At 45.5% G+C, this 12417-nt stretch overlaps 1 protein-coding gene across 1 annotated transcript; it reads left to right on the top strand.

Moving 5' to 3' along the window:
* The first annotated feature begins 4548 nt into the window (after positions 1-4548).
* Positions 4549-10588, top strand: RBM7 (RNA binding motif protein 7). The gene is made up of 5 exons (XM_089538133.1): positions 4549-4666; positions 5546-5708; positions 6674-6773; positions 8191-8269; positions 9484-10588. Exons 1-5 carry the CDS (start codon positions 4571-4573, stop codon positions 9862-9864), a joined length of 819 nt encoding a protein of 272 aa, XP_089394259.1. The 5' UTR covers positions 4549-4570; the 3' UTR covers positions 9865-10588.
* Positions 10589-12417: the final 1829 nt, after the last annotated feature.

Raw genomic sequence — 12417 nt, 5'->3', positions numbered from 1 at the left:
CGGTTGGCCGATAAAGGCATCACTGATGGATTTTAGTTTGCATTTGTTAAATGGCCAACACAGCTACCCCAGCATGCTATAAGAATAGTTCAGGGGGGGAAAGGAAAGAGCAATCACATTCAAGGAAACAAAATGTGGATAGATAGATGATAGATAGATAGATAAATGATAGATAGATAGATAGATAGATAGATAGATAGATAGATAGATAGAGGAGGAAACTGACCTGGCAAGAGTAGATCAAGGCTGCAATTCCAAGAGGAAGGCAGCAACAGAGCATGTTGAAGATGGAGAGGCCAATGTAGGAAGGGACATTGCTCTCAGAAGATGGCATTTTTGGGGTCTTTTGGGGGGTCTGATGCCTCTTGTCTTTCTCTTTGCTGTCGCTGAGTTTGGACAACTATGGAAACGCAATGAAATGCTGGCCAAGCTGGGTTTCCGTCTGTCTTGGGCAGAGAACAGCCAAAGAGTGAATGCTTGCCTTGTTCCTTCCTTCCAGCTCAACAACCAATGTCAGGAAGCCTAGACCCAGCTTGGAAAAAAATAGTCCAAGGATGCACACATTCTTTACATGATGAGTCTCTCAGTATTTATGCAACCCAGGAGTTTTGGGAGGGGTGAGAGGGTGTAGCTGGCACCGATTCCCTCCCCAAATCTGGAGGAAAGATAAAATCATTTCCCTAGAAACATTTTGTTTTTTAAAAAAGTCATATCTTGCATCTGTTTCACCACTTTTGTAAACAGGATAGAGCAACATGAAGATCTGGTTTAAATTGAGATCAGAAGCGCTAGAAATGGCAAGTTCTTTGAAAAATTTAGGAATGATCTATGGGAATTAGCATTTATGAGTGACGATAGTACAAAACAAAAATTACTATGGTGTGGTATGGGATGCGGATCTATAGAAATTCAACCCAGACAATGAAGAAATCGAAATAGGTAAAGATTTCTCCATACTTTCTCTCTCTTTGGCTTTGCTTCGTGAACGAAGATTCAGGAAGGACTCATCCCGCGCTTTGTACAAGCGCGTTGGTGACTAAAAAGGCCAATCCGGGACAAACAGGTCCGGTTGCAGAAAGCACAGTGGAAAGTCTCCTTGGGTGATGTTTCCGGGTTGTGGTTCTTTCTGCGTTGTCGTTTCTCTTCGAGACTCGTTTGCCATTAGCTTTCGAAAAAGGCTGCAGCATCGTGGATAGTGTGTCTCCATGCCTCCCGATGTGAGGCCAGGGCAGACCATTGTTGGTGATCAATTTGGCCAAACCTGAGGTGTTGTTTCAGGGAGTCCTTGTATCTCTTCTTTGGGGCACCCCTCTTACGCTCTTGACCCGTGGCGAGTTCACCGTAGAATACTATTTTGGGGAGGTGATGGTCCTTCATCCTCGAAATGTGTCCTGCCTAGTGCAGCTGTGTCCTCAATAGCATGGCCTCATGCTGGTGATCCCTGCTTTCTCAAGGACAGCAACATTCGTCACATAGTCAGTCCAGTGTATATTTAGAGTTGTGCGTAAACAGTGCTGATGAAAGCATTCAAGGAGTCGTAGGTGTTGGCGATAGGTGACCCATGTTTCAGACCCATAGAGGAGAATAGACAGTACAATGGCTCTATACACACTGATTTTTGTGCTTCGCCTCAAGTGTTTGTTACTCCAGACTCTTTTGTGAAGCTTTCCGAATGCACTATATGCCTTTGCTAATCTGTGATCGATCTCTTTATCAATCTTGGCGTCTGAGGAGATGATGCTTCCCAGGTAGGTGAACTGCTGAGCAGACTTGAGCACAGATGTGCCTACAGTGATGTGGGGATGGTAGTGTTCTTCCTGAGGTGCCGGCTGGTAGAGAACTTCCGTTTTCTTCAGGCTGACTTCCAGCCCAAAGAGCTCTGCAGCTGTAGCAAAACAAGGTGTTAGGCGCTGCAAAGGTGCTTCTGTATGGTGTATTTCTCATCATCATGTATGGAGACAATGTCGTTGTTGACTCCATACATGATGATGGGAAATACAATGATCTCCCACACTGAGTTAGTTAGAATCATTCAAGATCCCATAATTTCCCATCATCATGTACGGATGTGGGAGATCACTGTATTTCCCATCATCATGTATGGATCCAACAGACGGATGGTAAAGAAAGCTTACAGAAAGAAAACCAGTTCATTTCGGAGATCTTCTGAAGACTGAACAATCAATGGAGACTATTCATCTTTCCAGCCTTGGAACGTAGGTCTTTCGGCAACAGTGAGAACAACCATCTGGAGCATGAGTAAAATTCCACGTCTCAGGAATACAATTTAAAAGAGAATGTGTGTCTATGAAAATGAAATGTTACAAGGCACCACCCAAAGGATCTCAAGGGCTATATGAGTCTAGAAGGCAATCAATGGGCTGCATCTACACTGCAGAATTAATGCAGTTTGACACCAGTTTAATGCAGTCTGACACCACTTTGGGACTGACTCGTTTTTCATCCAAAAATGGCTCGGACCACGTAATTCATCAGGGTCTTATGTATTTTGGACGTCGTTCTTGTTGGTCTTGGAATCAAAGCAGGACGATGGGGTTTGCTGGACACAAGGATGCAAAGGGTAGGGATCTAGTTGGGATAATCCCAAGCCTTTTGCATTGGAGATGCTTAAAAACAACTATATGCAACGTGAACATTTCTTTGCAAATGGTTCTTGTTGTGTGTTTTATCTGTTTGTGCAATTCTGTCGCCTAAGGCTGAATGCCTCTCCTTGGCACACCTGCAAAAACTTGCTCCTGCGGATGAAAGAGCGCAACGTAAATCTCTTTCTCTACACATCTGGCTGAGGTTTTGGGACATTGTGCAACAGAGTTTACGGTTGCCTGAGTAAGGGTTCCTCAAGGGTAACCATTTGTAATGCAGTTTCATATCCTTCCTAGGTGAGTAACTTTCCTGGTTGGCATCTTTGACGTGCGGCACTAGATTCCCTCGAAGTGTGGAAACGGTGTTTGTCATTGCACAACCGGACAACCAGCAAGCACAGTGGTTAGCGCCGAGTCTGTTGCTCTGCCTTGGAATTCAGAAGAACAAAAGGAGGAAGCAATAAGTACAATGCAAAAAGTACCTAAGGTCTAAGGAAAATACATCAAAGAAAGAATCATAGAGGAACACAGGAAGATGTAACACGCGTCCAAAACACAGAAAAAATCCATCTTGAGACCGCTTTAGCTGCCCTGGCTCAATGCTAGGGAATCCTGGGAAGTGTAGTTTTGCAAGACATTGAGCCTTCTCTATCAGAGAGCTCTGGTGCCACAACCAGCTACAAATCCCAGGGTTTTCTAGCATTAAGCCAAGGCATTTAAAGGGCTCTCGGTTGCTAATATTGTCATTTACTCTTCTTAATTATTTCTTTATCATACCTTCATTAAACTAAAAAAAAAAAAAAAGAAAAGAAACACACGATGATAACAATAAACAAAACGAACAGAACATTGGTTTCATTGTATCTTCTTTAATGAGATAATTGATTTCAGCTTCGAAAACTGCACCTGCACTCCAGAAATAACCCAATTTGGCACCACTTTAACTCCCAGGGCTATGGAATTCTGGGATTCATAGTTTGTCGTGGCACCAGAGCTCTCTGACAAAGAAGGCTAAATATGGCTCAGTACACATGGGCCAAAAATGGCGTGGCACCGCAGAGACTAGGGTTCGGAAGCATGCTCTCAAACCCTAGTGCGTATGGGCGTATACGGTGCATCCGCGTGTCCATGACGTGTCTTGTGCGCCACATCCAAATGGCGCGGCACACACGAGGCATGTCTCCGTGACGCCCCAGGGCGCAAAGAGTGCCTTGGCGGCGGCGTGGGAAAGGAGGTCCATTTTGGTTGCCGCAGCAATAATCCGGAGGAGAAAGGTTAGGGGCACACTGCAAACATGTGATGGCTAATGGAGTGCAGCAAAGAATCACAAAGAAAGAATCAGCATGTGTTTCATAGACTACAGCAAAGCATTTGATTGTATAGATCATGAAAAGCTATGGAAGGCACTCAGACACGAGGTGCCTCTACATCTGATAGTCCCAATGAGCAATCTGTACTAAGGACAAGAAGTCAAGTAATGCTGACAGTAACAACAAGACGCCCCAGCACTCTTTGGCAGAGAAGGCTAAAGGCCTTGCAAAACTACAAATCCCAGGATTCCATAGCATGGAGCCAGGGCGGTTAAAGCGGTGCCAAACTGCGTTAATTATGCAATGCAGACGCTGCAAAAAAACAACAACCCACACACAGAAAAGCTCAGTCTGCATGCAACACAAGTCGCTGCAGGAACAGCTTTCGGCCTCTAGGTGGAGCTGTTTTATACGCGCCGAGGCGGTGTGGCGGATCAACCAATCATCGGGCTGAGAGAGAGAGAGAGAGAGAGAGAGAGAGAGAGAGAGACGCGCGCATGCGCAGTTGGGAGAGGAAAGACACTTAAGGGCGGAAGAAGCCGAGAGCAAGGGGGCGCGTGTGCAGAGTGGAACTTTCACGCCCGGCGCGTGCGCAGTGCCAGGCTCCCTTGTCCTCCGTGGCTCCCTGCGCGCATGCGCGTTCGGAGCGGAAGCGCCATGGGAGCGGCGGCGGCCGAAGCGGACCGGACCCTCTTTGTGGGGAACCTAGACCCCAAAGTCACCGAGGAGCTGCTCTTCGAGCTCTTCCACCAGGTACTCGGGGGCTGGAAGGGGGCCTGCGTGGCCTGGGTCGCCCAGCACTCTGCACATGCCCAGAGGCCGCCTTTGGGGGGAAATGAGCTCTTTCCCTCGGACTACAACTCCCAGAATCCCCCTCTTCAGGAAAAAGGGCACTTCAGGGTCCATGAACCCCTACTGCAGCTCCCAGAATCCTTCAGGAGCCCCCAAATTTGAAAAGCCACTGCGGTTCCCATCGTCCTCTCTCTCTGGTCAGGAGAGACTGCAGCTCCCATCACCCACTCTTTCTCCCAACTAACAAGCCACTACAGTCCCCAAACCCCCTTGGTGTCCAAAGCCACTGCATTTCCCATGGTCCTCTGGTCAGAAATGCCACTGCATGGCCCAGAATCCCCCAACAAGGAAGCTCCCGTAGTTCCCTAAACTCCATATAGTTCGCAAAGCCACTTTATTTCCCAGAATCCCCCATTAAGGAAGTCTCAAATCCCCCCTTTGGTTCCCAAAGCCACTACATTTCCCTTTATTTTTAGGTCAGGAAAGCCACTACGTTGCCCAGAATCCCCCCGCAAAGATGCTCCTATAATCCCCTAAACCCCTTTGGGTTGCATCTCCCATGGTCCCCTTTCCATTCAGGACAGCCACTATACTTCCCAGAATCCCCAAACGAAACTCCTGTAGTTCCCAAACCCCCCTTTAGTTTGCGGAGCCACTGCAGTTCCCATGATCCTGTGGTCAGGAAAGCCACCATAGATCCCATAATCCCCCCCTGACTACAGTTCCCAAGCTCCCTTGGTTTGCAAGATCGCCACTGTTCAGAATCCTCCAGCAAGGAAACTCTTAGTGAAGAAGTCCTTAATGTTCAGACTGACCTCCTTTGGTCCTTCTTCCTTTCAGGCCGGTCCGGTCATCAAAGTCAAGATCCCGAAGGACAAAGAGGGGAAAGCGAAGCAGTTTGCGTTTGTGAACTTCAAGCACGAAGAATCAGTTCCCTATGGAATGAGCCTCCTTAACGGGATCAAGCTTTTCGGGAGGCCTCTCAAAATCCAGTTCCGATCAGGTATCCGTGAAACGTTCGGAGGCGCCTGGGTCGTCCGTACAAAACGCAAGCGCCGCTTTACGACCTTCCCTTAGACTCACGTTTTGGGCGTGCGAAGAAATCGTGCGCGTTTTTATTGGCACAAGTAACTATTGACTTCTTAAACTCTTTCGGAAGACTCTCTTGTCTGTAAATTGTTGGAGAACAATTGGTTGCAACAAAGATTTCTGAGCTTTGCTTCTCCGGGTCGTTTTGGACTTCAGCTCCCAGAAGCCCCAGCCACTGTGGCCAGTGTCCAGGAATCCTGGGAGTTGGAGTCCAAAACACTTGGAGGGTCCAGGTTTGGGAATCACTGTTCCAAAAGGTCTTTAAATTCAGTACAGTATAAATGCTGCAACAATGTGTCCTTAAAGTGCTGAAAAGTGCTCCGTAGGGCATTTTACCATTGTTTTGGGATGACGTTCCACAATGTATATTTGGGAACAGGACTATTTTGTATCCTGGACTCCTGAATTGACCTCTCTGCGTAGTTAGGAGCATGGTCTCTTATCATTTTAGTAGGTTTCTGACCACTGGGATTAAATCTGGACCTGGGTCATCTTAGACGGAGAGTCCATTCAACTCCTCTGAGGCTCTTAAGTTCCTTCTCAAATGAGAAAAATGACATCCCTCTCATTGAAGAACGTCTTGAGACTTCTCTCTTTAGGAAAGTTGACGCTTGTGTGACTTGGGACTTCAATTAACTTGGGTTCGGCATTGCATTGCGATTGCATCTTTCCCGCTGGGTATGCCATTTGATTGCAGCGCTTGTTATGGAAATCTGTTTCTCTGCTCTGGAGGTTCCCTGCTGTGATACTCCAGAGCCCATTAAGTAATGTGCCATGGTTTACATCTGTCGCACCATGATGATGGTTGACGCCTTTCTCAGGGGTAGGAGAGGTTTGCTTTACTTGCTCATATAATAATATCCTTTTGTCTTTTAACAGGGAGCAGCCATGCATCTCAGGACAGTGGTTCGCCCTATCCCCCGCAAATCTCTCCTAATGGAAGTCTCTCTGGGGTACAGCAAGGGCCGGCAAGCAACCGGTGAGCCTTTTTTTGATACAGACTACTTTGAAGACAGTAGTTTATTATGGTATGGGACATGATTCTGACCTGAAATGTGGAGGTTGATGGTGTTGGTATCCATATCTGGTGATTTTTTTGGGCTGCTCTTTAAGTGGGGTGTAATATATATTAAGTGGGGAAATTAACTCTGTGTTTAAGAGGCAATGGTGGGGGTGATGATTTCGGCCCCTTAGGTCCAAAACACACTGCAGAAATAATCCAGTTTGAAACTACTCTAGCTGCCCTGGCTCAGGGCTGGAGTATCCTGGGAATTGTGGCACCAGGGAAGTCTAAATGTCCCACAAAACTACAGATCCCAGAATTCCCAAGCATTGAACCAGAGCAGTTGGGAGCGTTCTCAAACTGGATTAATTCTGCAGTGTGTTTCGGTCCTTAGTCTCTCGCACACTGGCCCACCGTTGATTCAAACAGGCAAAAATTTAGGATGTTAAAACAAGACAGTTTAAAACCAGTTAAAACAATATGGTCATTTAAAACCACACATGTGAACAGATTTGGGTGGAATCAATTCGACCACAAAGGATTGAATAAAACAGCCATTGTTGTGTGTTACCAGAATGATACCAATATTGATGCCAGTCAGGCTGTAAGCGGAGGGTCTTCTTTCACAGGGTCCTTTTAGGGTGATTGTGGTTATCTTGACAAACCCAGTGCTATTAAGAGAAAATTGATGTGGCACATCTCTAAAGCAGCCTTATAGCAAGCTATATATATATATATATTCTTGGAATTAACTAAATTGAAATGTAAAGATTATGTTAAGAGAAACAATTACCAGAAACCTCTGGAGGCATCTAATCTGCGCCTCTCTTTTGCTTTGACAAGCCTGTCAGTTGTAAAATTGAAGGGGAAGCGAAAACAGATTGCTTGGTTGTGCTCTGCTTACAGTTATTTTAAAAGTGCATTGATTTGAACTCGCTTCATTTATCAAAAGGAATCAGTTGAATTGTTAGATTTTGGGCTATTGCTCTTGTTCCACACTAAGTGGGAAAACTGGCGAAAAAGTTATTCTGTAGTGATTAGAGCATGAGCTCGAACCATTGAGTCCCTGGTTCAAAGCTCCTGCTCAGAAAGCTCAGTGGGAGCTGGGAACCACATACAAACATCTTAAATCAGTGAGTACCAAATTCTGGTCTTCCAGGTGTTTTGAACTTCACTTCCCAGAATCCCAAGCCATTGGTCAAGATGGCTGAGGCTCCTGGGAGCTGGTCCAAAACACCTGGAGGACCAGAGTTTGCGACTCGCTGTCCTAAATGCGGATTGCGGCTGTGCCTTCTTGCAGTTATGACGCAAAAGGATGTCTCACTGCTAACATAGCTTGGAATTATCCATGCCACTTTTGCAGCAAACCTGATTTCCACCTTTGGTTTAATAGGTATGAGAGGAGCACAGATAACATGCCAGCAGTGCAGCGGTCCTTCTCATCTCCAGATAATCTTCAGAGACAAGCTGTGGTGAGAATCTTTTCTTCCAAAGACAAAGGGACAATGGGTGTTGCAGGGGCGGAACAAAGCAGGTCCAAGGGAGTCTCGGTTTCTCATTTTGGGTGTCTGACAACAGCATCGTTGTCCAGGCCTGGAAATGTAAATGCTGTGACAGAGATGGGGAAGGGGTTGGTCGGGTAGGAATCCAGCCTGCTTTTTCTTTTGCATACCATGCCTCCAAAGTCTGCAGAAGAACTTGGAAAGTTATACGCTTGCAAATGACAGGATTCATTCCCACTTCCTCTTGTTGTTTGCTTGCTAAAACAAGTTGGTTCTGTTGCTTCTTAATTGTTGTTCTTGCTTGTGTTCATTGCCTTTCAATTGCATCTTGGAGAGTGAGATGATAATAATAACCTCAGCATCTTTGTCCTTTTGGGTGATTCAGTCTCAACTGGGTAAAAAGACCCGCTCCTAGTGGGGATGAGAACTGCTATAAATGTGGTTATTACACAGTTGTGTGGTTTCGTGATTCTATGAAAATGGTGACCAGAAAATGGTCACTTCCCATTGCCATTCTCACCAGGATGCAGCCAAAGAGGGCTGTTGTAGTGGTTTGAGTGTTGGACTACGAATCCCAGCTCAGCCATGGAAATCCACTTGGTGACATTGGGCAAGCCATGCCTCCTCAGCCTCAGGGGAAGACCGTGGCAAACCTCTGAACAAATCTTGCCAAGAAATCTCCAGGACAGGGTCGCCGTAAGTTGGAAGCGACTTGAAGGCACACGACAACAAACAAAAATAGCATTATTGTGGGGAGGGGGTGTTTCTGTGGACATTGAAGCAGTGGGTCATTGATGTGATGGTTGTTCAAGATGCTTTAATTGGGAGGGTGTTGGTTTAGTTTTTAGAGAAAAAGCACCCCAAAGTTGCATCGGTTCTAAAGGAAAAAATGTGAGGGGGATCAGAAGATTGGGAGAGTGGGGTGGCCTTTGGAGGAGGGCGGCTTCTTATGACAAGGGGCATCTAAATGGCAGAACTTACCCGCGTGGCTGGCAGTTGGTGTCGGAGGAAGCAGACCTAAGTCTAGGAAAGCTCATACTGCCAACTTCTTACTTTCAGTCTCAAAGTACAGGATCTCTCTACTTACTGATTCTACAGACTAACATGGTTATATCTTTGAATTGTACCAGCTAGGTAAATGCCTCCTCCTCAGAAGAGTGATTCTTCTGTTTCTTTCCCCCCAGATGAACAGCGTCATGTGGCAACAGTCACAGTATGGTGGACGGCATGGCTCTCCGCACCCGGACCCTTCTGGTTTTGCATCGGCTGGGCACCAGCAGAGTTACTCCTACCCCCAGTCATCAGCCACTTCCATGCCATGGCGTTCGGATGCTGTGTCGTCTCAGCGCAAGAGCCGGGTGAGCTCACACCCATACCCATCCGAGGGAAGGCATTACAACCGGGAACAGCAGCCACGGGCTAATGACTATGGCTCAGAGTACTATTCCCGGGGAAGCCGGGACGACTATTGCCACAACGACAGGAACTACGGAGGCTGGAGCCACGATTACGACCATCGGCGGGAGACCTACCGAGACGGCAAATGGCATCCCTCCCGCCACTGACCACTGCTCCCAGTCGATTTCCATCTCATCCTTTGGGGAAATTAAGCGATTCTTCCCCCTTTTGAATAAATTGGTTCTTTTTAAAAAAAACGAGACTTTGTAGGCAGTAACTCTGGAAATTACACATCTTCCTCTAAACAAAAGTGATCTTTTTATATGTATGTAAAAAAAGAAAATCACCTCCAGTCTGTATTTTGACAAAAGTGGCTTCATTTCAATTGTATTAACTTTCCCTCTTGGGTTTGAGGCAAAGAAAAGGCGTGTTGCCACACATTTTTTAAACACAGGGCGAAGTCGGGTGGGAGGGAGATCATTTTAGTTTATTTTATAAGGGAAAAGAGAAAAAGATGTGCCGTTGCGGTTGTATTTTAAAATGGATGTGAGTATTTTTGTAGAGTGTTAGCGAAGGAACCTTCCGAGGCGGTTCGGCACAAAACCCACTGTGAAAGGGCGCTCTATCGGCAAGGTCCGGCCGTAAATGTCGACGATGGTGTTTTTGCTACTGGGGTAACCGTTGCTTTTGAATACTTGTATTAAAGAAACATCCAGCCTGTTTAGATTTTGCTGAATAACCTGCTAATTTATACAGAATGGTGTGCTAATTATTTTCCCCCTCAAATCCTTCCGTGGACTCCTTTGATTTTTATATAAAGAAAACCAGCAGTATCGTAAGGACTTTATTTTTTTCCAGCCGCCGAAGTGATTAAAAACTCTCAGGAAATCATTGTGGTGCCCATACGTTTATGTGTGTTTTATATATATGTATATATACACACACACTTTTTCTAGCTTGAACACAATTACAAGAATAAAAACTACAACCCACGAAACAGTCCTGTTTGAGAATTGCAAATTCTAATGTGTATCCTTAGAGTCTCGATAGTCTTAATGGTGTTAATCTGGATGGAAAGGGATCTTGCAGCACCTTTGAAGCTAACTATGCGAAAGGTGTTGAAGCGTAAACTCTAGTAGATTCGTAGTCTACTTCTTCAGATGCATGGTATTATGTAGAGAATAAGAGAAATTGCTGCTTATAAAGAAAATAAGTGAGCACTCATCTGCAATTCTAGTGCTATGCTAGAATAAAGATTTGGTTTTAGAGGTCCTCTCTTTTTTAGCCAGCAGAAAACCTCTCAGAGATGTAAAATCTGTGATTGCTTCTGTAATAAGTTGGCCAACTCCATCCCCAAACCACTACGTTTTTGAGACTCGGTTGTCCTCCTTTGCTCACCTTCAGCCACATTTGTGGTCAATGGAGATGGGAATGTCTGTGACCATCCCAGAGACTGCATGCTTAAAGGGTCTTATGGGTTTTTCCACCCCAAAATTATAGTATTTTGGTAAAAAACCTGACCACCATCATCACACATCTCCCCACTGATTCCATAGATTTGATTTTTATGGTTTTTGGCGTTATTGCCAAAAAAACAACACAAAGAAGTCTACATCATTCCAAAACGATCCCAAGCAATACCGGTAAAAGAGTATTTTAAGAGAACAACAACACCTGCATTTCTTTTAAGTTGTGTACATATATAAATATATATATTTTGACATCAATAAACTTGTTCTTTTAAACCGTTATCGCGTGCGAGCAAAGTTATTACAGTTTGCTGTTCTTGAGCTATATTTCAAAGGAAGGAACTGGCAAAACCGCCTCTGAATATTGCTTGCCATGTGAAATTCATAGGGTTGCCATAAGTTGGCGGATGACTTGAAGACGCCGCACACATGCGCCTTATGCCTGGGTTTCCTGGGCAAGGTTTGTAGGATTGTTGCCATTGCCTTCCTCTGAGGCTGAGAGAGTGGGACTTGGCCAAAATCACCCAGCGGGTTTCCATGGCTGAGCAGGGATTCGAACCCTGGTCCAGAATCCTCATCTAACATACAAAACACTAGCCTTACTATGTATGTACATCATGTATTGTATTAATAACACATTAAATTATGTGGGAATTGTTCTTGTATGCCTTTGAGTTGTCTCTGGCTTATGGTGGCCCTAAAGTGAACTGGTTATGGGATTTTATTTCCACTTTCCCCATCATTCTCATCTTTTCCAGAGCATTATGTCACTTCTGGGTGCAGACAAAGTGAAGTAGTCTCAGTTTTTGGCTTCCAAAGAGAGGACTCAGAACCATTTACAGTATTTGCCTTTTTCATGCCAAGACACCCCGCCCCCCCCCCATTAAATGCCCTAAAAGAACCTAAAAACAAATGCCAAGCCACACTCTCTCAGCCTCTTCAGGGGAAGGCAATCCCTGAAGAAACTGGCCAAGAGAACCCCATGAGATGCCTCTTCAGGGGAAAGCAATAGTAGCAAGCCTCCTCTGAGGAAATCCCCTCAGAAGGCTTGGCCTTTGTTTTTGGGTTCTTTTAGGGCCTTTAATGGGGTTTTCTTGGCATGATTTCTTCAAATGAGGCTGAGAGAGTGTGGCTTAGCCTTTGTTTTTGGGTGCCTTCGAGGCATTTCATGGTTTGCTGAGCCTCCATCATCAATTATTGAGTTGCGCATGCGCAAAAGTGTCTTTGTTCCCCCTCCTCATGAGACTTCAT

This window comes from Sceloporus occidentalis, unplaced genomic scaffold (assembly GCF_023333645.1).
Source record: "Sceloporus occidentalis isolate IW3139 unplaced genomic scaffold, rSceOcc1.0.p SCAF_9, whole genome shotgun sequence".
NCBI lineage: Eukaryota > Metazoa > Chordata > Lepidosauria > Squamata > Phrynosomatidae > Sceloporus > Sceloporus occidentalis.
This window is presented reverse-complemented; position numbering and strand designations above follow the sequence as displayed.

Coding starts and splice junctions, on each gene's coding strand:
- RBM7 (XM_089538133.1), top strand. CDS start 4,571: ATGGGAGCGGCGGCGGCCGAAGCGGACCGGACCCTCTTTGTGGGGAAC. Junction 6,774..8,190: donor CAAGGGCCGGCAAGCAACCG/GTGAGCCTTTTT, acceptor TTGGTTTAATAG/GTATGAGAGGAGCACAGATA. Junction 8,270..9,483: donor ATCTTCAGAGACAAGCTGTG/GTGAGAATCTTT, acceptor CTTTCCCCCCAG/ATGAACAGCGTCATGTGGCA.